The 23,776-nt window shown below is 37.7% G+C and overlaps 1 protein-coding gene across 1 annotated transcript; it reads left to right on the top strand.

Moving 5' to 3' along the window:
* The first annotated feature begins 1,647 nt into the window (after positions 1 to 1,647).
* Positions 1,648 to 23,776, top strand: LOC121865486 (paraplegin-like). Its single transcript, XM_042364980.1, has 15 exons — positions 1,648 to 1,706; positions 2,376 to 2,499; positions 3,139 to 3,260; positions 4,406 to 4,670; positions 4,847 to 4,984; positions 5,427 to 5,660; positions 6,041 to 6,208; positions 6,654 to 6,805; positions 7,200 to 7,422; positions 7,632 to 7,794; positions 11,289 to 11,419; positions 13,078 to 13,257; positions 15,442 to 15,561; positions 21,309 to 21,500; positions 23,506 to 23,776. Exons 2-15 carry the CDS (start codon positions 2,389 to 2,391, stop codon positions 23,656 to 23,658), a joined length of 2,352 nt encoding a protein of 783 aa, XP_042220914.1. The 5' UTR covers positions 1,648 to 1,706; positions 2,376 to 2,388; the 3' UTR covers positions 23,659 to 23,776.

Below are 23,776 nucleotides of genomic sequence, written 5' to 3'. Positions count from 1 at the left end.
CATTTAGGGTCATTGTTGTTTGATCTGAGTTTTCTGTATGGTATGTTCTGTCTTTGTGCATTAAGTAACTCATTATTTAAATTGTTGTGGAACTCGTCAACCTCAGATCTCGTGATCAAGTCATCCTCAACCGTCAGGTCTTAGGTCTCCAGGTAAGGTGAGGTCGCTCTCTGTGGGTACATTGTGTGAGCTGTAAACGCTTCTGCGCTTCACCTTACACAAGGATGTAGGGGGGTGCCCAATAAAAAAAAAAAATTGTGAGGTCATGTAATTCACCCCCAAGCGTTATACCCCTTCTCTCAGCTGCCTCTTCAAACTATCAAAGTTTGCCCTTCTGAAATCTGGGACTTGTGGAATTTTCCTTGCGGCTGCCCTAAAATTCTAATTGTAATCTTATTTCTTTGTGATCGCTGTTCGTCCCCTACCTCGACATTACTAATGAGGTTTTCTCTGTTTGACAGAACTAAATCGAGTATATTATTACCCAGGGTGGGTTCGGTTATGTTGGCTTAGGAAACAGTCCTGGATTGTTTCAAGAAAATTCTCTGATTCTGAGTTACCCGTAAGGTCAATCCAATCTATTTGGCTAAAGTTAGTCGCCTACTATATAGACTTTGCTATTATATGGAAGCCCTGTGCATTTCATCCCAAATAAGTCGCTCATTAACTCTATCAAGATTAGGAGGTCTATATATTACTCCTGTGATTAATTTTTCCCTACCATCGATTAATTCTATCCCAATTGTTTCTGTATTCCGCTGTTTTTATTTCCTTATTTATTTCACACTTCAGATTATCCCTGACATAGATTACTACTCCGCCTTCTTTCCTAATCTGCCTATCGGTATGGAATAATTTGTAACCTGCAGTTTGGTATTCGACAGGTAACTCACCTGAGTCTAGGTTTATTCGTGTTTCGGTGAATGCTAGTCTATCGATTTTTTCGGTACATACAAACGCCATGATTTTCTTGAACTGAGTTTGCCATAGGGCGTAAATAATAAAGAAAAGGATATCAAACATGACAGTTTATTAGTCTCTGCATCTGAAAATATTCAGTAATCATAAAGTACCTTTGTGCTAACTTTTACCTCGTCAGTGCATTAAAAAAAAAAAAAATAAAAAACACACGATGCGGCCAGTCTATTAACATAATAATTTATACAATTGTACCAGAATTTGGGTAATCTCATGTCAGTGGTGGAAGTACCGGCGGGGAGATCATTGAAGAAACAAGAATGGTGGAGAAAAAAAACTAACAACACAATTATCAAAACGAATGAAGATAAACATACCAACACCTGTGGATATAGACCAAGGGTTCTGCCGTGTTCTATTTGATCCAATTGTTTTCATCACCACCGCCTGAGTTTATTGGGATGATTTTTTTGTTTATGTACTGTAGTAAACTATGAGTTGTGTTGACAGTAAGCGCCGCCAACAACTCTGCCGCTCAACACCAGTGACCAAACGACAGTCTGTCTGTAGCCGGAAATCATGTTATATTATGAACATAATAATATTTATTTTAAATTAAATTTAGCTGCAAGAAATTGTCGATTAAATATGTTTTTATTCTATAGATTTACGTATTTATTTACCAGCTCAGGGAGATAATATTTGTCATTACTTACCGTTAACAGCTGACCTTACACAAGGTAAACAAACGGATGGTTGACGTCATATAACTTAACACACACTGCCTGGTAAAGAAGGGGTTTTCATAATTCTCATGTAAATAACAATTATGAATAAGAAAAGACGTGTTACACTTGGTACAGCACAGGCATAGAGTTGCCACTTTTCTCGTAATATTTGAATAATCTTTCTGAAGAGTAAGGTTTAGTGTATTCAGCTTGGAGGACAAACAAAAAATGAGTGTGGACTAACGAAATTAACGTTATGAAGCTATAGGAAGTGTCGTGATCTTGTTAGTAACTCATCCAAGGTTACCTAATGATCTTAGGTAATTTTGTAGGCACAGGATATAGATACAGCAGCCGTATGCGAAACCTCGATCTCTATTGGTACGGCAGCCTAATGCTCATGCGTGGTGGACAGACTATACAATGATAGTAACTATGGTGGCCTCTCTGACTAACTTAACCATGAACAACACCTGATATCCAGTGTGGTTTTTAGCTTATCTTCCATATCCACGGTGTTATATACCACTAAGCAGGTCTACTGTATATCACAATAAATTATTTGTAATTTTCATCCTGTTGAAAAATACTGTACTTGGTTAACATATGAATTATGTATCTTTTCTGCCCCTTTTTTTTAAATTATCAACTGTGAAATAGTTAAAAATGGTAAGTGTTAGTCTATGGAGTATTTCACTTACTGATTAAATGCTTGTCTTCTTTCTACAGATTATTATTAATCATGGAAAGAGTAAGTCGAACACTGCTCACTGCTTTGCTGGGTCATCGCAGGACTATATGTTCCCTAATACACAGACTACCCAACATAGTCACTTGCAGTGCACAGTCACAGGTACAGTATATAAATTATTTCATACCCTTCATCAATTTCAGACTTATTTTTCTAGGGAATATTTTATGGCTTACAGTACATGTTGCAATTGATATGTGAGATTACATTGCCAGAACACCCATGACAAAGCCTGTCATCCAGGAGTATAGGAGCACCCGTTCTTACGATTGGGAGCCCAGTATATTATCACAAAAATCTGTATTTAAATTTGAATACCGTATTAATTTATATTTAACATCACTTTATTTACAGTATTTACATTATTTGTTATGTATGGTATATATGATTGTTGTTTTGTAAGGGCAGGGTTGTGTTTTAACAGAGGGCTTTTATAGCTGAGTACCCTGGCTATTTAATATGGCAAAGCTGGCATAGCCGAGTACCCCAGCTGTTTAATGGAACTGTTTGCATAGTCATGTACCCCTAATAGCTAATACAGGATTTTAATTTACAGTTTACTGTAATATATTATGTTAAGTTACAAATTCTAACATTAAATAACCGGGATACCCTGCTACACAAACTGGGGTACCCAGCTATACAGGATTTTACATTTTATTTGTAGGGTACCCGGCTATGCAAGCTCGGCCTTAAAATAATCAAATTATATTATTTACTTGTAATTTTTATATCACCCAGAAAAATATTATGTGTGCACCTTTAAGAAGAAATCTTATTGAAAGGTCTTCACATACATTGAGCGCTGTAGCATGGAAAACCCTCAACCGTGAATTTATTGCTGTTACTAAGCTTTTGGAAAGGTAAGATTATTTCCTTTTGTTCATATTTTTCATAATTGCTTTACTCAGTGTTTCAAGGGTTTAGAATTATTATACTGTATGATAATTTGTTATACATGGCTATATCTAATATTTAATAGCTAGACTTGCTAGAGGTTGTCCCACTAAGAGAGTAATCTTATAAACTGGTAGCCATTACCTTTGATAAAAAAATTATGTAAGAACAAAGGATTCCAATAGAGAATAACTGGTTAGACTATAGTATACTGTACAGGTAACACTGTTTGAAGACTAAAGGTGCCAATAGGCAGTCACTAGTCAAAGAAAAATAAGCAGCATTAATTAAAGAATAAGAGACAAAATAATACCAACCAAGACTTTTTTTGAAGCAGAAGGTTGGGCCTTTCAATTAGCTACTTAACAAAACATTGGTGAAATTAATATAAAGATTGCTATTGTAGGTTATGAAGGAATATAGACTGCTTTTGTGGGTTGTAGAAGTGCAGAATAAGCATTTAGGAATTCTAAATCTTTCATAAATATTTGAGATGAGTTTTCTTAGCCCAGGTGTGCCCATAGGAGTTGGTTTATTTCTATGAAAAAAAAGGCAGAAGGATTTAAGTGATTTATCAACTCAAACAATCATACTGGGAGTGAGACAACCCATTCTTTACCTTAGCTAATGATCATAAACTTACCTCCCATTATTTCTGCTTTGTTTTGGTGTTGAACCACATAGTCTTTTCCTTTCTTTAGAAACTTTTCTCTGATGTAAACACTTGGCCCACACATCCTCTTGTTTTTCTGGATTCCTACTGCTGTTCGTTCCTGTAATACACTAACTTTTTGCTACAGTTCTGTCTGTAATAATAATTTTTACATTTAACCTTGTCACCTTTCCCAAGGAGACTTTAAATTCTCTCCATTATTCCTTCGATGAAAAGAATAAGTTGTATAGTTCCAAAAAAGTTGAGTGGAATTTTTCAGTAGAAAATTTAAACCTGTTGAAAGTATCAGTGGACTACTGAATTATTTTCAGGTTAATGTTAGAAGACATTAGACAACACAGTAATTAAAGTAAAAATCTTATTTTTCGTTTATTTGTGTTTTTATTTCATTATAATTTTATTCTCAAAATACTAAGATGACTTATGTTTTCTGAAAAGGTCTGGGGTGCCCCGATCAGAGCAGATGGCACTGTTACAACGCAGTTTTCACACCTCTGCCTCTCAGTTCAATCAGCCTGGCCGAGGTGGGCCAGCTGGAGGAAGTGGAGGTCCATCTCAGGGCAGTAATGGTGGTAATGATAATAAGAAAAATGATAATGATGAAAGGAAAGGTATGTTAGCCAAGGCAGCCCTGTGGATGTTGACAGCATATATGTTTATTGCCATCATCTCCCTCCTCTTCCCCAGCAGTAACCAACCTGAGGTCAGTAAATAAATCATTTGATGTGTTCTAAAGATCTTCATGATAATTCATTTATATCATATTGATGTACATTCTAGTTTTCTTTTTTCAATGTAAAATCAAAATGCATCATTATATAAGATTGAAGATCAGTTTTATCCTAAAGCCCCTATACTGCTTCTACACTCTTATCTCAGATGGCACGTTATGTCTCATGGAATGAGTTTGTCCATCACATGCTGGACAAAGGAGAAGTGGAAGAAGTAATTGTGCGCCCAGATTTAGACATTGTTACCATTATCCTCCATGAGGGGGCAGTCATCAAAGGCAAAAAGGTGAGTGTCATTGTTGACAATAAAATAGACCGTAGATGGATAAATTTGGCTGACTTTTATAAGGAGAGATCATTATCCTCATTTGGCTTTTAAAGTATTTTATCAGATAAGATAGTCAATAAAATCTTTAATTTTACTAGTGTTTAATACAGTAAGCTTGTTTCTGCTCAGCAAAACTCTGGAACAAGCATCTTCCTCCTGTTTTTCCTCCACCACACAAACCTTAATTATTCATATTTTACATCAACCATTTTATTCTCTCCTAAGCTTCATCACTCCTATCTTTCATGTTTCTTTTATCTTTAATACAGGGTATAGTAGCCTATTTATTCCCTCCTGTGCCCTCTACAAAAAAAATCGTAAATACACAGTTGTAATAATAATAATAATAATGTGTACAAATATACCCTTGAGGAACATCAGTTTATATTTTGAGTTACAGATGGAACAGAGAACTTTCCACATGAACATAGTTGATCTTCAGCACTTTGAAGACCGTTTACGTGAAGCTGAAGCCAAATTAGGAATTCGGCCAGATCAAGGAATACCAGTAGTGTATGAGAGAAGTGGAGATACAGCAGGTAGACTTCTAGCATCTATCATTGTTGTGGCTATTATTGTCTCACTTCTCTCAAGGAACATGAATATCAAGGGACCACTCAGCATCGAGGGAATGGTTAGTGAAGGCCAGTGATTATTATCCAGTGTATTTCGTTTTCTAGAAAAGAATTAGATTTTTAAGACAAAATTAAATCACTGATGATATGGTAAGTTAGACGTTCACATTTCCATAATCTTTGGACATAAGGCCAAAATAATATATTTTCATAACTGTACTGTATATCACAAAAAAAAAACAAGGTAGAAAAGGGAAACTAGAACCTCCAGGGCTATCTTGATCTAAGGATGGATTGTGCATCCATGTGCTTGAATCATAAAGTGACATGTGATCCCACGGGTATTATTTTTAATTTCACTTTTGGAAATGCAGTGATTTTGTACTCAGACAAGTAATTATTTACAATTATTATTATTATTTTTTATTCTTGTTTTCAGTCTCAGATGACACGAGCAAAGTTCACAATCATTGACCCTCTTATGCCTGGGTCTGGACGAGGAGTCAAGTTTTCTGATGTTGCTGGATCAAAGGAAGCCAAGCAAGAGGTTATGGAATTTGTTGACTTTTTGAAGAATCCAGATAAATATAGGTCTCTTGGAGCAAAGGTGAGTATTTGTGTTTTAAATACTTACTCAGATACTAAGGGGGGGTATCTTGGCCATTGCTGCCCTGATATTCCAAAGTGCATACACACTCACTCACACATTTCAAACCATATCTAAATGTGGATGAGAAAGATTGAGTTATTTCATAGTTCCCTCCACTCTATTGTATTCTCTGGGCGGTAGTCTTTGGTACACAAGTAGAAACCAGTTTATAGTCAGAGCTCCTGGTAGCTCTCATTCTGATCTTGTCTTCATTACTCCTTAGCCACAAAGGGAATTTTACAAATCAAGTATTTTCTTTCTTATTATGTTATTACTTACATAGAGATTCATTCTCTACACATTTTGATACATAAAATACTGTATGTACTTTAAGGAAGATTAATTTTAACTGCTTTGTTTTTCACTGTCCATTCCTAATGCTGTTTATGATTTCTCATGGCAGGTTCCAAAGGGTGCTCTCTTGTTGGGTCCTCCTGGCTGTGGTAAGACTTTACTGGCAAAAGCTGTGGCTACGGAGGGTCGGGTGCCATTCCTAGCCATGAATGGATCAGAGTTTACTGAAATGATTGGTGGTCTTGGTGCTGCAAGAGTAAGGTGATTCAAATATCCAGTAATTTTGAGGTGTGAGATTAACAAAAATATATGGAATCTTTAATGATTCTTTGCCTCAAAGCAGAGGTAGTAACTGTTATGGACCCAGTAAGTGGATAATTTAGAAATTATTAATAGTCCCACTTATAAAATTCTTTGTTTCTTTGTCGGTGTTAAATCATAACCTCTTTCATCACTGTAATATGAGAATTTTTTTGGTTACACCCTGTATACAGCATTAGTATCTACCTTCAACCCTTGCTGTTATTCAAGATGTTAGTTCTCCATCATGTTCAAACAGTTAGATAAATGTCTTACACCAAGATAATGAACCCATATAGAAACTTGTCTGTGCTGTAGTTGGATACTTTTTTATTACCACATTGTTGTTTTTCAGAGACCTTTTCAAAGAAGCAAGAAAACGGGCTCCATGTATTGTTTACATTGATGAGCTTGATGCAATTGGTCGCCAGCGCTCCAGTAATGTCAGTGGGTTTGATGGTGGGTCAGGTGAATCTGAACAAACATTGAATCAGCTTTTGGTGGAGATGGATGGTATTGGTTCAAAAGAAGGAGTTGTCCTTTTATCTTCAACAAACCGTCTTGATATACTTGATAAAGTGAGTTTTAATTGATTTAGCTGTAGAGAATACTGCATAGCCTGTTTGCAGGTATCTTAAAACAGGTTCATTACTAATGCTATTATTGGGTGTAATAACTTGAATTAAATTATATACCCATACAGTACTGTACTGTACCAGCCTGCTGTAACTGCTGTTAGTCGTGTATTGGCTGTGATATTTAAGATGGGTTTTTATTTTTATTTTAGGCACTACTACGGCCTGGAAGATTTGACCGCCACATCTTGATGGATCTTCCAAATATGGAAGAACGCCGTGAAGTTTTTGAACATCACCTGAAGAGCATAGTTTTGGAGAAACCATCGACTTACTATTCTCGACGAATGGCTTCTCTTACTCTAGGATTCAGTGGTAAGGACTTGAAAGCACATTAATATATAAAACCTCACTTTTTATATCTATTACAGTAGGCTCTCGCCAGTAACGTCTAATAGGTGCCTGAAAAACGCTGTAATTAGCGAAAATGTTATTTGTGTGACATTGAAATACATGTAAAAAGGGTTTATTGGTGCTGCCGCCCCAAGAATTTCACCCTGCTAAAATAAAAAGATTTGTTATTCGATCATCAGAATAAAGAATTTGAGTAATATAACACTTACCCGTAGCTTGGGGGAGTTTTGAGGTGCTTCGTGTGTTGATTGTTCCGAGGCTGGGCATGGAGGCTACTGCGTCGAACCTCCGTCCCCGTGCTGGTCTCTCGCACCCGGTTCACCCACTTCCGCTAACACTTCATCAAACCCCACAAAGTCAAAACCTTCAGGCATTTCCCCAATGTCATCAATGTCTTCATCAACTTCAACCTCTCTCTGTTGGTCTTCCTCAGCTGGCCGGCGTTGTGAAAGAACGCGAGTGATGAGTGACTGCTGCCGGGCATGCACTCGCTCGTTGTACTGCGTCTGGTATTTCCTTGAAATATATTCTATAACTCCAATCACTTGCTCCCTTTCACCTGATTCACTCTCAATGTCTTGGATCATCTCTTGAAGGCTGGTAAAGACACCCAATAAGAGTGACAGCTTCTGTGTCGTCACTTTCCTCTGCTCGGTCTCCCCTGCATCACCACATTCTTCATCCTCCAGGAGACCCTCGACGTCATTTGTGTTACCTTCTTGCATCATATCTTCTAAATCTTCCCGAGTCACTTCTTGAAATCCTGGGGCTGGGATACTGCGGACGGTTTCCAACACTTGGTTCATTCGCTCTGCTGGCTGCTGTCTCTTCGTCTCGGCAAACTTGAGTTGTGGCAGGAGTACCGACCAGGCATGCCTAACGGTTGCTTTCGTAGTATTTCCCCAGGCTTTTACAACGAAATTGACTGCCTGGCGAATGTTAGAATTTTTCCAGAAGGCAGTAACAGTCATTGTGGAGGTTGAAGGTATGCCAGGAGGAGGAGTGGAGGCGGAGGCTGTGAGTGAGGCAGGGGGAGTAGCGGAGGTGGAGGGTGTGAGTGAGTCATGCAGAGCAGCGGAGGCGGTGTGTGAGCCAGGCGAACTAGCGGAGGCGGCGAGGGGTGGACCCTCCTCCTCCTTGCTACTGCTCACAGTTAAAGCGATTTCCTTCACTTCTTGCTTATCAGTTTCCTTCCTCATCTTGTCATGGACATATTTGTAGTACAGCAACTTTACATTCGCTATGATTTCTTGGTCTAGTGGCTGTATTTTGGAGGTTGTATTTGGTGGTAGAAACACAACCTCAACGCTAGGGTGACGCCCTACTAGAAATCGTGCATGACTGGGGGCATTGTCTAGAAAGAGCTCCACTTTGAAGGATACGTTCTTCTTCCGGCAGTATTCTTTGGCATCCTTAACAAAACAATCATCAAACCACTTCTTTGTTAACTCCGTGGACATGTAGCCTTTATTTGTCTTTTCCCAGTAGACATTCAGTTTGGACATATCACATCCCTTGTAAGCTCTTGGTCTTTTATATTTGTAGACCACCAGAGGCTTCATGAGGCAGTCACCTGATGCATTACAGGTTAGGAGAACACTAAAGCAATCCTTTGCCATTTTCACACCTTTTGCCTGTTTTTCTTTCTTAGAGATAAATGTTGCTTTAGGGGATTTTTTCCAAAACAACCCGGTCTCGTCACAGTTAAAAATCTGATTCAGGGTATAACCTCCCTTTTGAATGATTTGATTGGCAATTTCAGGGAAGGAATCTGCAGCCACTAAGTCAGCAGACGAAGCCTCACCCTGATACTTTGCATACTTTGTGCCACTTCTAGCCTTAAACTTATGCAGCCACCCTACTGAGGCATATTTCTAAGCCAGTGCAATACTCTTCTTGGTCTCCTAAGTTCCTCTTAATATTTAGCGCTGTAGACTCAGGACAGTTCAATTTCTTCACAATATCAATGTTCCGTGCACCACTTTCAATGAGCTCATCAATCTGTTCTTTATCCTTGACCGAGTAGGCATGCTTCTTGTGGCTTTGTCTCTTAGCTTTGGGGTCTTTTTTTTCATTCACTTTAAAAGTTTCCGGGCATTCAGGCGGTAAATCACTCCCTCCACCACCTCCTCCAGCCCCCACAGGCAAAAACACGGAAGCCATTGTTGATCACCGACCCTCGCAACCACTGGTTATAGAGGCGAAAATCTCACACGTGGGCGCAGTGCTGTATTCCACAGAGGGTGTGTGAGAGTGAGGCGGAGCGGACAACTACGTCATCAACATGGCGGCCAAACAAACGCTATCATTGATGCGCTCGGACGCTTCCCGCGAAATCTCCGTTATTCAAGAGAATCCAGACGTTATTATTGAAAATGGGTATCTATTGTAACTTACCGTTAATGTCGAAAACGTTATTGTGGAAGTCGTTATTGGCGAGATCCTACTGTATATTCTTTCCTACCAGTCAGGTTACATAGGATAAATCAATCAATCCTGACATTCCCAGTCCTTACACTTTTCCATACATGCATTTATGCTAACACTTCTCAGATGAGATCTGCATGCTTCTTGGGTTAAACTATCTACCTAAGTCTCAAGCTCAATATGCATCTTGTTATTTTATTACATGATTTATATATACCCTGGCTTGTTATCCTATTTATATCTCCATTAACTCTAAACTTCATTCTATTAACCATCATCTCTAAATGTTTGATTCCTAACATCTTCATTTTATACCCTTAGGCGATCCTGGGTGACAATCCTCAACTTTCTTAATTTTTTCATCATATTGTGAATGTCTAGGCTGGACAAAATACTTTAAATGGGATATTTATTTACTTGGCAACTCAACTTGTATGTAATCTGTCTCAAATCTAGTGGTCCAGTTACCCACCAGTTATCAGGATGGATGCACATCCTTCAACATCTCGAGACCCACCTCGCCCCTCTACACCCTCGACAGTGGTGCTATTCATCAAGAGTTGCTTGATTTGAGTGGCATTGATATAGTATTGGGTAATGAAGACAGTGATGGGAGGAAACAGACCCAGATGATGTCGAGTTTGTTGAGGTGGCGTTTGCCTCTTCCTGTACAACCTGCTTTAGTTCTCTGCCAGCTTGTCCAGTAATTAATTTTTCAGTATGTAACATCTCAACCTTCCTGTCTTTGAAATCATTCCTGGACCTAATCCTTATCTGTTTCAACCCGGATACTTTTTTCAGTCTAATTTAATCTTTATTAATATGTCAACTCTTTCAATGTGTTTTTCCTAAAGCATCAAAAAGTACATGCACACTTTTAATATTTTAATTCTTTAATATTTTATCTTGGGATATCCTAGGACACAATAAAGACATGGAACTTGACTTGACTCAACAAAATGTACTTGTAGACATGTGTGTTGTGTATACAAAATATCATTGATTTGGAGTAACTTTTTTTTCCCTAGGTGCTGATATAGCCAATGTTGTCAATGAGGCAGCACTACATGCTGCCAGATATGGCAAGAAGATGGTAACAGCCCTTGATTTGGAGTATGCAGTTGAACGTGTAGTTGGTGGAACTGAAAAGAGATCTCAGGTAAATTCAGATATGTAAAGGCAATTTAATGTTTTCTCAAATGTTTCAGTGAGTGTCTTATGTGTTGGTGTGCATTTGGTAGTCTTTTCATGATAAGAATACTTGGGCTTCTTGCATATGTGGCATACTCTCCATGCACCTGCCTCCACAGTTATGGGTATGCTGTGAGATCCATTGTCACCTATGAGACAAAATAGATAGACTTTATCAAGATACAAAAAGTAATACTGTACAGGCATCACAGCACAGTATAGTCTCGATTTACACAGATTTTGTTTACGCGTTTCGTCATTTACGCGGTGCCTTGCCAGAATAAAATGTTTGAATTACGTGGAAAATTTCATCATTTACGCGACGAGCGGCTGGAGAGGTCCAGCCATTTTGAAGCCATGTGCACTTGATATTAGGAGATATTCTGCAGTCAATAGTAAATTCTTTTTACTATACAAAAATGCCTGAGTACAATACTGCATTAAAGAAAGGGTACTGGAATTTTGTGGTGAAAAGGGAGAGTCCGGATCCCCAGATCCGCCCTTGTGAGCTCTTTATGAATGTGCATTTATACCACTATTGCCTCATTTAAATCACTGTTAACCGTATTGATGCCAAATACTGTCAATAATATCTTCTTTTTTTTCATTTTCCTTGTTTTTATTTTAATTTTAAGAGCACAACTGATGATGAAAACATTATTATTAAAAGAAATAAAGAATTTCACTTTTCCCAGGTATCTATTGTATATGAAGGCAAAAGAATTTTGTTCACTAGAAATTCTCAATGTCCATGGCTAAGGTCTAAATGCCTGTTGCTTAAATGGGAACATATGTTGTTATTTTTCAGAACTGAAAGAAAATAAGTAAAGTCTTTGTAACAAATATAATACTGTATCTGGGTTCCTTGAACAATGACCATTATCAGGAGCACTTGATGAAAATTCTACCAGTGGGCTTTTCCTCTGAGCTGTTGGGGCACATTACAATCAAATGAATGCACCTTGTTGACAAGTGTTTGTTTACACTAAAACAATGGGGAGTCACCATCATGCATGTGTTGTGATGATGTCTCCAAAATTTTCTGAATTTTACTGTAAAGCATCCTCCTTGTCCTTCAGAATGTCAACTTTTTATGGCTAGAAATGAAAAGCTATGGTTTGACATGCTTAATAAAGAAGAGTCAGTTGATAAATCCCTACCTTAGCATCTAAAAAAAAAAATAGAATGGTTGGATTACTTGGCCAAGAATGGTGATCATTCATTGCTTTTGATGGGAGTCAAGGATATTTACACTGCAAGTAAAACCTCTTAAATGTTATTTAAAAATTACATTTTAGGTATGATAAAAATTTTAAGAGCGTTCTCCTTCTAACCCCTTTCTTCCCTTTAGATGTGGACTTTGATCCATTACAAATCAAAATTATCTTAACTCCCTATTTAACATCCTTTAGGGATCGCTGTATTTAAATTATGTTACATCTTGCCGAAGGCTTAGGAAAAAAAATTGACATAATAATAATGACTGTTTTTATGAGGAGAAAGGTCTCATTCTGTTGAACTTTGTCGGATTTACTTTCCAAAGTTAATTAACATATCAAAATCATCTGTGCTTTATATATTTACTGGGTAGTGTATTTGTATTGTATCTAAGAATCATTCCTACAGGCACTATCTCCAGAGGACAGGAGAGTTGTTGCTTTTCATGAGTCTGGCCATGCCTTGCTTGGCTGGTTGCTTGAACACACAGACTCACTGCTCAAGGTCACCATTGTCCCAAGAACTAATCAGGCACTTGGATTTGCTCAATATATACCAAAGGATCAAAAGCTCTACACTCAGCAACAGGTAAGCAGAGTTATTTTAGTTTCCTTCTTATGCATAATGGTAATATTATAACAATAGAGTACTTAGTTATTGAAGCCCCTTCCAAAATTAGAAAGGAAAGTAAGAATACCATAGTACATAATATTCCCAATATTAAATAAATTTTTTTATCTAATGTACAACTATAAACTTGGCTTGTGATACAGAGCTTCAATTTTGTGGTTTTGCACTTCAAGCGAACATATACTGTGCAGCATTTCTACAAATCCATAAAAATATCTGTTACTGTACAGCAGAGGTGGCCAGACTTGTGTGTGACTGGATCTGCTTTTTCCATTGTTATCCAAATGTGACATACTCGCAAAAATTTTCTTAACCGCCAACAGGTAATACAGTTGACCCTCGTTAATTCGGACCCCTTTAATCCGGATTTCGGATAAATCGGACGAAATCTGAGCTGTCAGTATCAAATTTCTGGTTCTGGGATTGTCCCAGTTGCAATTGGGATTGCAATTTCAAATTCTGTGTCACTACTAAGGAATAACGAAGTCTCTGGTACACTGCACTCTAAGATTAAGAGAAAACGGACGACTCAGGCGTCCTGAAGTGAGAGAAATCGGAGTCCTATGACGGGGCACTCAAATAAAGAGACATGCCTACATGTTTTGTGGACTACCCACTGTACAGTATTGATCATATAATTTTCATCACTTTGTAATAAACCTAGTCATGCCTATGTGTGTTTCTGATAATTACCATAACATTATATATTTATATATTTAGCAGTTGTACAAACACAAGGCCTCACACATGCCACTCAGACTGACAGACTTGACAAGTTTTACCAACCATAAAGACAGTTGAAGCTTTAAACATCGTTCACAATGGATCTTGCAAATTCTAACTGTAATCAGACATACCTAAGTTAACTCAACAATTGCAACCCCAGTTGCAATATCAAATTCTGTGTCATTACTAAGGAATAACGAAGTCTCTGGTGCACTGCACTCCAAGATTAAGAGAAAACGGAGGACTCAGGCGTCCTGAAATGAGAGAAAATGGACTCCTATGACGGGGCACTCAAATAAACATACACATAGCTGTATAATGCAATATTAACCCCTAATTCGGACAATCGGCTAAAACGGACATCCTCCCCCCCTATTAGTCCGTTTTAACGAGGGTCGACAGTAGATAAATTTTGAGTCATTTGTTGAGAGGGGGTAACCAATAATAAAATTAAATGAACGTACAGTCTCGTTCAAGATTTTTCGAACACTGCTAGAGACAGCTGGCAACTCAAGGTCGTTTGTTTACTATATTACGCAGTAAAAATTACGATTCAATGTAAAAGTGATCGGTGATTGGTCACTTACTTCCCCATTGCTTAATTAATGGTTGGGCTTTGTTGTTTTGTATTATATTATATTACGTACTATAGTAAACAAACATCCATGAGTTGCCAGCTGTCTCCAGCAGTGTAAAGAATCTTGAACGAGACTGAACATACATATTTTGTCAAATGTTTATATAATTTTCAATGGATAATCATACATCTAATAATGATATGGGGAAGAACTTACTTTACTGATGTGATGATTTGCACTGCATGGTGTCAGCAAGGTGAAAATTGACGGATTTTTCTGTTAGCGGTATCATTTTCTGTGACATTATTAATTAATTATTCCCCAAATTATTTAAATGTGTCCTTCCTTGGTGAATTACTTTTAGATGCAAAGGCAAAACAGGTCTTGAATGTTGCTACCAATAATGAAGATAATTTTATTTATTTATTTTTATTTTTTTAATAATGGATGGGTCGCCCATCTGGCAATTTACCAGGTCATGATCGACATTTTGGCCACCCCTTCTGTACACGGATTATACTTTATGGATATCCATAGGGCAAACCCATACCCTAATACAGTACCAATTTTACATAATAGGAGTACAGGTACTGTACTGTATTAAGTGTTACAGCATTTAACCCAAGTCATTTATGCACCCATTTGTGGTTTTATGTGATTTGTTGTGAGATTAGGGGGGTGAAAAATACATAAATAAAATGTGTTATTTCGGATAAGCCAGTTACTTTTAGTCAGTTACTCTCAGTGAACTTAGTATATTTTCAAAAGTAACAAATAATATTATATTTTGTAGTCATTAAAAAATATGGATAGAAAGTAATTGCTATTTTATTTTCAGATATTTGAGAGGATGTGCATGGCTCTTGGAGGTCGTGTTGCAGAATCTTTGGTATTTAATCGAGTAACTACAGGTGCACAAAATGATCTTGAAAAGGTCACCAAAATGGCATATGCCCAGGTAAATTTTGTACATCTTGATCAGATTGATTTATGATAAGAATTTAGTTTTAGTGGTTATTCCCTACAATGCCCTTCTTTTTTTTTTCTGCCAACTAGTACAGTATATCTCTCAAGGACTTCAAAAGTTGCCACATGTAGAAATATTCTCAAGCACTTCAAACTACTAACACTTATGTGATATTCCCACTGATTTTAAAGTGTGTTGTCTCAGATATTTTTAATGAACAACTGCATATACAGAGAAGGCATATCGACTTGAACATGTTTCTAGAAATTGTTTTGTAAATAAGACAATTTTCCCATCAATTTAATGTTATAATTGGAAGGTGCATTCCTGGACCAAACTATTGGACAGGATGCTCATGTCTCCATCCGTACAAAGTTTCACTCACTATAATGTCTTCATCCTCCTCATTAGAGCTTTTCTCATATTCTGAATCATCAGGATCAGACACCTCACCAATCCCACTATGTGTAGGTTCATCACGGTCTGGACCACTATGAGTGGGAAGCCTGAATAAAATCTCGTGAATAGCCAGAGTCTGGAATGAGCATAACCTTGACATTGCCAAGAAAATCAGATGACTAACATCTCCAGTACTCTGCCTGCAGTTTGAAAATATGACATAGAGGCTTCAATGTGACTAATTATATACTTCTCAAATATTTTAGAACTATCCTGCATTCTGCTGAATCATTCGGTTTACAGATGTAACCTGCAGAGGGTGACATCAGTAGCCCATGATATCACCAGCATAACCACAAACGGGTTAACAAACATAGATCATTTGCTAAAGTGTTTGCCTCACAAGCAAATGGTAGCATGTGTATTTACCGACCAGAGTGGAGGATTGGGTTACCTCCTTGTACATTGGCATGTGTGCACTCGGCAGTAAATGAGTACAGTAAAAAAAAACATAATTCGAAGTAACGGCCCTTATGAATTTTGGGATTTTACGAATTATGAGGGACACCCCCCTGAAGGAAAAACAAACAAAACAATGGTACTTTTCCCTTAAGTGGCCCAATCACCATTTTAACATTTCTAAGTACAGTACCAGATTTAGGGTTATCAAACAATGGCTCAAACACTGGACAATGATGTAAAAACAAGTAGAAAAGGCTTGCGCGGTAGACCATAGATGTGTCCACGACTGACCCACGTGAACTGACCGACAGGTCCGACACATGTATTGTATACTGTTTAGACTGAGGTGGGCGGTCGCATCTCACAGAGACATGTGCCTTATACATACAGTATTTGTAAATGTCTCTCATAATTCACAACTGCAACCACAATGCATAATTATCACAACCTGTACTCAAGTGTACCAAGTTAATTACTAAAATTGTTATGTCTAGTGCAAACTGTAGGATGTTTATACTCAAATTAATTACTATCTCGCAAGAATTCTAGCAGTACACGTTATATTCTGCTAAGTCAAGTCGGTGACATTTTATAAGCAAAAAAAACTTAAAATCCCTGTCTTTTATAATCCCCAGTCCCTCCTGACCCCTCCACTGATAACTACACACCCACCTCCCTCTCCCCTACCAGCCAGCAGGGGAGGCAGATGGCAGTGGGTGATAACAATTAATGGGATGAAGGTGATTTTAGGCTTAAAGTTTTTCTCTTATGAAATGTCAGACTTGAATTAGCAGGATTTAACTTGCATTGCTGGAATCCCTGCAAGATAGCAATTAATTTGAGTACAGTATAAACATCTCAAAGTTTGCACTAGAGATAAAAAGTTTAATCCTTTAGCTTAGTACATTTGAGTACAAAGTGAGTACAGTAAAAAGTTGCTCAAAATTATGACTTTTTCACAGAGAAAAGTCTGTATAACTAACCCCAGTGGTCAGGATATTATGGCATTGAATGTTCAGAGTATTTCAAATAAAATCTTTGTTTAGTTCTGTACATAGACTGGTGGTGGAGGAGGAGGGATGGAGACCCTTAGTGTGAGAAACTGACCGTTCACCCCCCACCCCTGCCTCTTGTCATTCTTACTGTAATTCAACAAAATACTGTTTATTTGTTATTTATTAATTAGTAAAGATATGTTACTGTAATAATTTGAGCTTATTAATACCAGTACCCTTCATATACAGTATATTTATTTTTTCTAAAGCAGTATTTAATATTTTATATTATCAATTATAAAACATACACCATAAGAGGCTGATCATACAAGAATAAATAATAATAAATGTTGGAGGGTGGGTGTGTGTATGTGATGTTGAGGTGTGTTCCTGACACACACACACACGAATTAAGAAAACACGCAACTCTCTAATCACCCACACCTTTCTGCTTTCTCACTCCATATTTTAAAATGTTATGTACAGTAATACCTCGCTTTACGCGGTCAATTGAACCCACAGAGGCCCGCGTAAAGTGAACAACAGAACATATGGGATTAATTGAAATAGAGACTGGGCCGACCCCCAAACTCCACTTTTTCAGACACAATACCTACGTTGTAGTAAAAATAACTTCTTAATTTTATGATGGTATGCACACACAATTAATAATTAAGAGAAATATCAATAATATTAGGTTTTTTAACACTTACGGTAGTAGAAAAACGTTAGTAGAAAAGATGGCTGGGCACACGGGGATGGGGGGTTGGTTCCGAGGCAGAGGGCAGATTATTGGCCCTCACCTGTATCAATTGTATCACTATCCACCACAGAGGCTTGCAGGGCCTCTTTGTCAAACCCCTCAAAGTCCATATCCTCACTATCACTGACTTGGGCCGGCTGTGGTGGGTGGCGGGTGAAGAACTCGGTAATGTTTTGATGACTGGGCGACCTTGTGCGCACCCTGCCCGCGCCGCTTCCCGCGTATATGAGTAGATGCACCGCGTAAAGTGAACATTCTGGTTCTGGCGAGGTACCACGTAAATGTAGAAACGCGTAAAAAAAAAAAAAACGTGTAAAGCTGGGTATTACTATAACAATGTTGAAGGATACAACTTTGCAAATTTATACTTATCACATCTCCTAAAAATACTTTAGCTTTTGTATTTTTTCAAGACATCTTCAGGTCATGAGACCCACTAATCCCCACCCAAGAAAAAGAAAAGGCAACCTGAAATTCCATCCCTGTAAATTCAACTGCCTCTGAAGATTTCTTGAATAAAGACAAAAGCTAAGGTTGACAGAGAGCTCGATTTAGCGGAAATTTCAATTCAACGAATAGGGTTGGCTCAAATTAATTCATTAAACCAAGAAAATACTGTATTTCGTAACAGCAAAACATTACAAATTATGAGTGATTTCGAATTGAGGGAATATGAATTTTTTTTTTGTACTGTATACTATTGATACTGTACTGTAGGGGGCAGGGAAAAAACACTTTTATTTGAGTTGCAGGCTGCACTTTTCAGGCATCGTTTGTATGGCTGTAACAAACACCTGTGCAAAATTTCATGCCATTTCATGCATACTTACCCTGCCGCATCGCGAACTACTTTTTGTCAACTTTTAGTGTATACCAAAAATTAGGTGTCATTTAATGTTTTCCAGGATAATGATAAATTTTACATGGGTGACATCGATTTAATTCACATGTTATTTTACAGGTACACCGTATAGAAAATCATTACAAGTTCATATTGAAATTCTTTTTTGTGCGGAACCTTGGCATCATTTTCCTAGACAATAATCTTTGCCTAATATATCCATCTCTCGATTCGTATCCCGTCACTTCAGTGCAAGCTTCAGTCATCACTTTTATGCCTCTCTCGACCGCCTGAGTGCTGTTTGGCCACTTGGGCACCACTAATGGTGTCTGAAGAATGTCATTAACCTGTAGATTTGACAGAGAAGCAATGTAAGGAGGCTCAGTCTTGAGTTCATTCCTCCAGTTAATCATGGAATGATAGTTTTTTGCTTGCCACTTTAGTTTCGGAGTCACCACCTTTCTCATGTTGACTACAGGAGGCACATCCTCATTCCCATCTCCATCTTTACCCTCCTCATCAGTATAGTTTAACAAATTCTCGTCAACAGCAGCATCAGAATCTTCCTCCTCCTCTTCAGATCTGCCAGTGCATTCTTCCTTTTGCTGATTCTCCTCTCTAATTTTTCTTATCATTGAGACAGCTTTTTCTCTAACAGTCATGTCCTCATCTGCACACATACCAAGAAGAAGTTGATCTGTGTGGGCGAAGTATGCATTTCTCTGGACAGCCTTCTTCACTATCGTCTCCTCCTCACTATTCAGGTGTTTCATATATAGCAGGGACTGGAATACGTTCCTTGAGCCGTGTGTTACGTAAGGGTGTATCTTGATGTAAAACCACATTGGAGCACTGAACTTTATTATTGTAATGACAATTCTTTTCAACTCATGGCTGGGTCTTGATGTTGCTACATACAGCCTGAGGATTCTACTCCATAAGGTGTTCCACCTTGACACACAGGGAGAACCTGGCTCAATAGCAGCCAAGTCATCTTCAACAACACCTGTGATAACTCCTTTACAAATCCTATACAGGTATTTCTGATCCCAGGACAGATCTTTCTCCACTTCATCATTAAACACAGGGAAATCAGGGAAACTGACTGGCTGGAAGGCGACAACTGGAAGCTCAGACAAAGACTCCTTGATCTGCTTTCCAATGGGACCACGCCAATGCTCAGGACCACTTGGTTTACCATCATAGTGATAAAAAACTGCGCGGAAAGGCAGCTCATTTCCGTGAAGCTGACATATGAAATAATGGAGTGGGTGACCAAGTAACATTTCAAGATGATGAATGACTCCATTTTCTGATCCTACATTTACATTGGTTCCATCACAACCAACACACACAATGGGCTGCTGGGTTAGATTTTTCTCCACCAGAAACTCGTGAATAGTTTTGGCAATCTGCTTTCCGTGTCCAGTCTTGGGAGTCACATGTGTGAGATATTCATTGCCAGGCTCAACCATGATGACATAATGATCTTTCACCATCATCCTCGAACTCCATTTCTCGGTCTTCTCATTCTTTATCATCACACGAGTGGCGGTCTTCTTACCATCAAAATAGAGTGACGTCAAATTATGAAAAAAAAAGTTGATAAACACTGAACAGAACATTGCACCGCCACAGCGGCTGTTTGGCTAGTACTGTAGGTAAATTTAAAAATTTCAGTAGAAAATGCGGAAGACTAAACCTCGACATATCAGCTTCAAATTTGGCATGGAGTCTTAGATATGTATAAGGAACAATGCCTGAAGAGTGCAGCTTTGAGCAAAATTTCACTGCCCCCTACTGTACTGTATACTATTGAGAGCACTTGGCAGTGGTGGTACAACTCCTTAAGTAGACTAGTATCTTTCCAAGTGAGTGGTGGGTATATTATTATTTGCTGAACATAAAAAAAATCAACAGCAGCCATTGTGCACCACAGAAAGAAAACATTTGCATTTGTAATAATAGTAAAAGCAAGGGGTTTCACCCAGAAATGTAATATTGTCTCTCAAAGTAATTGATATCCTTTTCCATTAGAATTGACCTCTGCTCTGTAACCATGTTTTTAATTTAGGCATGTATCATCATATAGTTGGGCAATTTACTGGTTGAAGGCGAATGCACTTGAATACTCAAAATTACATTTTTATTTTAATGAGGACGGACTAATTTCGTTACCTTTCATTGTACAAATATGCCCCTCCTGAGCCAGGCATGTGTGTGAAAGGCACTTATCACATTTAGACAAGAAAATAAAAAATCTCAAACTTTTTTTCAGATACGATCATTTGGGTTCAGTGAATTAGTTGGTCAGGTGTCCTTCCCTGAAGAAGAAACTAGGGAAGTTGGGCGACGGCCATTCTCTCAAAAGTTAGCAGCAAGTATTGATGAAGAAGCTTCCCGGCTAATATTTGATGCATATAAAAAAACAGAAGAAGTCCTGAAGGCAAATATGGATAAATTAAGACTGGTGAGTACACTAGAATTGTTCAAGTAGGAAAACAGCTGTAGTTGGTAAACTTGATTATGAATCAACAGACAATACATCTAGTATTACAAAGTGAATATATTTGGATTAGGCCCATTATGTAGTCCCGCCAAAAAAGCATTGTTAGATTTTTAGTCGCTACAATTTGAAACGCTAGACAAAGTGCTTTGATATGATCCCCAGTGCATCATCATAAGTTGGTATGCCCACCCATCATATCAGCAACAGCTAGTACGGCATACTAAATACTCCAATATAACAAAAAAATCTATTAAGTATATTAATGTATGTATTGTGTTGGGTATAAGCAAGGCATATGTAAACAAGTCACTGACTGATGATTACAATAACATTGAAACATACAGTACAGTGACCCCTCCGTTAACGAACTCAATCCATTCCAGAAGGTCGTTCGTTAACCGAAAAGTTCGTTAACCGAAACCATTGTTTCAATGGGTTTTTGGGTAATTGGTTCCAGCTCACCGAAAATTTCCTAAATTCAACAAAAATGGTAGAAAAGTTCACTTACTTTGAGGTGTGTATGTAGAAGGCTCCTGGATGATGATGATGATGATGGGATTTAGAATGGGGGTGGAGGAGAAGGAAGAAGAGAAGGCATTGGGGTGGAAGAGAAGTCACCCCATGGCGCCATTTCACCCATAAAATTTTAGCTCTCTTGGTGTAATTCAAGATTATTTTCTTTAAATCAACACTGCACTGCATTATATATTGTCAATATGTAAAATATATTTCAAAATGACCAATAATTTGCTTGGAAACACAGAAAAAAAGTGTTTAGTTGAAGAGAGTCTCAAGCAAGATGTTACCTCCAGTGAAAACAGAGAGAGACTAACTCCTGTTTGCTGTGTTAAGAGGCTGGATGCCGCGCATTAAACTAGTCACTTTACCTTCAATTATGTTCAATAATTGTTAAAATGACTAAAAAATTGAATATTAAACTTTTAAAATTATTGAATAGTATAAACTTCTTGATATTTACTAAAATAGTAAGGAATTTAAGCCCTAGAACCGATTAATGTATTGGCGGACTGATACTAAAGCTGGTTGCCCGGTCAGTGCAAGCGAAAACATGTTGAGGTCGGTTCGTAAGAACTTCGTTAACCGAATTTTTTTTCGTTAACCGAATTGAAGATCCTTATGGAAGGCAGTTCGTTAATCGAAATTACGTTAACCGAGGTGTTCGTTAAACGAGGGGTCACTGTACATTAAATGGAGATGTTTCAGAACATCATAACCGAGACCTCAAAGTAGACATTTCATCATTACGTCATTGTACTAATGGAATTTCATTCATACCGAGTTTCACAATATGCCGACTCATATTGTTCACTATTTGTCTCGTTTATAAAGTGACTAACCAAATAGTACTTGATAGTAAAGTGAACAGCTACAGCAATATACAATATATCGGTCTACATGGGGATTTGCCATGTTACTGATATGTAAATTGCATTAGTTCCAGCCTAATCACATGATGACTGGTTTAAAGGGCAATTTAGGTAAATTCTATCCTGTCAGAAAAACCTTCCCCCTTCTTTGTTACAATAAATTCTCATATATAGTCAAAGACATTATTCCTCATTTCAATCAATGTAAGATCCCTTTGATGTACTATATGTAATATAATCATTCATGCTCAAAGGTTGCGGATGTATAACTACCAACCGTTCAGAACTAGGTAACTAACATTCCTCGGACAGCCTCGAGTCACATTGACCCCATGGCTAATGTTACTTTTTGGGGGGAATGTACAATACATCATTGTGTTAGATTGTGAGATTAATACTGTTCCAAGTCGGCATGTTTGTAATGTCTGTTTATTTCAGATTTCACGTTTATAACCCCATTGTAAATATTTGTAGTTCTTGTCAATTCCTCCTTTAAATTATATTTACAGTATGATATTTAATTTTATTTGGGTAAAGAACAGCCACCCTGTACTGGTCATGTATCTTATCTTTCCCAGCTGGCCGAGGCTTTGCTGCAGAAGGAGACCCTAAACTATGACGACGTTGAAGCAATACTTGGTCCACCTCCATTTGCCAATAAAGTAGCTATAGAACCAATACAGTTTGAGGGGGAAATCAATACTTGGAAAGAAGCTGGTAAACAAAGTTGAGGTGTCTAAATTATACATTCTTTAGTTCATTTATATCGACAATATAACCTCTGTCATATATTTTTTTGTGTGATCTTTGTTTTTGTATATAAATAAATAATAAATCGTAAATAATGTT

Source organism: Homarus americanus, unplaced genomic scaffold (genome assembly GCF_018991925.1).
Source record: "Homarus americanus isolate GMGI-L3 unplaced genomic scaffold, GMGI_Hamer_2.0 scaffold25483, whole genome shotgun sequence".
In the NCBI taxonomy this organism is placed as follows: Eukaryota; Metazoa; Arthropoda; class Malacostraca; order Decapoda; family Nephropidae; genus Homarus; species Homarus americanus.
The sequence above is the reverse complement of the archived record's forward strand: the minus strand, read 5'-3'. Positions and strand labels throughout refer to the sequence as shown.

Coding starts and splice junctions, on each gene's coding strand:
- LOC121865486 (XM_042364980.1), top strand. CDS start 2,389: ATGGAAAGAGTAAGTCGAACACTGCTCACTGCTTTGCTGGGTCATCGC. Junction 6,806..7,199: donor CTTGGTGCTGCAAGAGTAAG/GTGATTCAAATA, acceptor GTTGTTTTTCAG/AGACCTTTTCAAAGAAGCAA. Junction 13,258..15,441: donor AGCTCTACACTCAGCAACAG/GTAAGCAGAGTT, acceptor TTTTATTTTCAG/ATATTTGAGAGGATGTGCAT.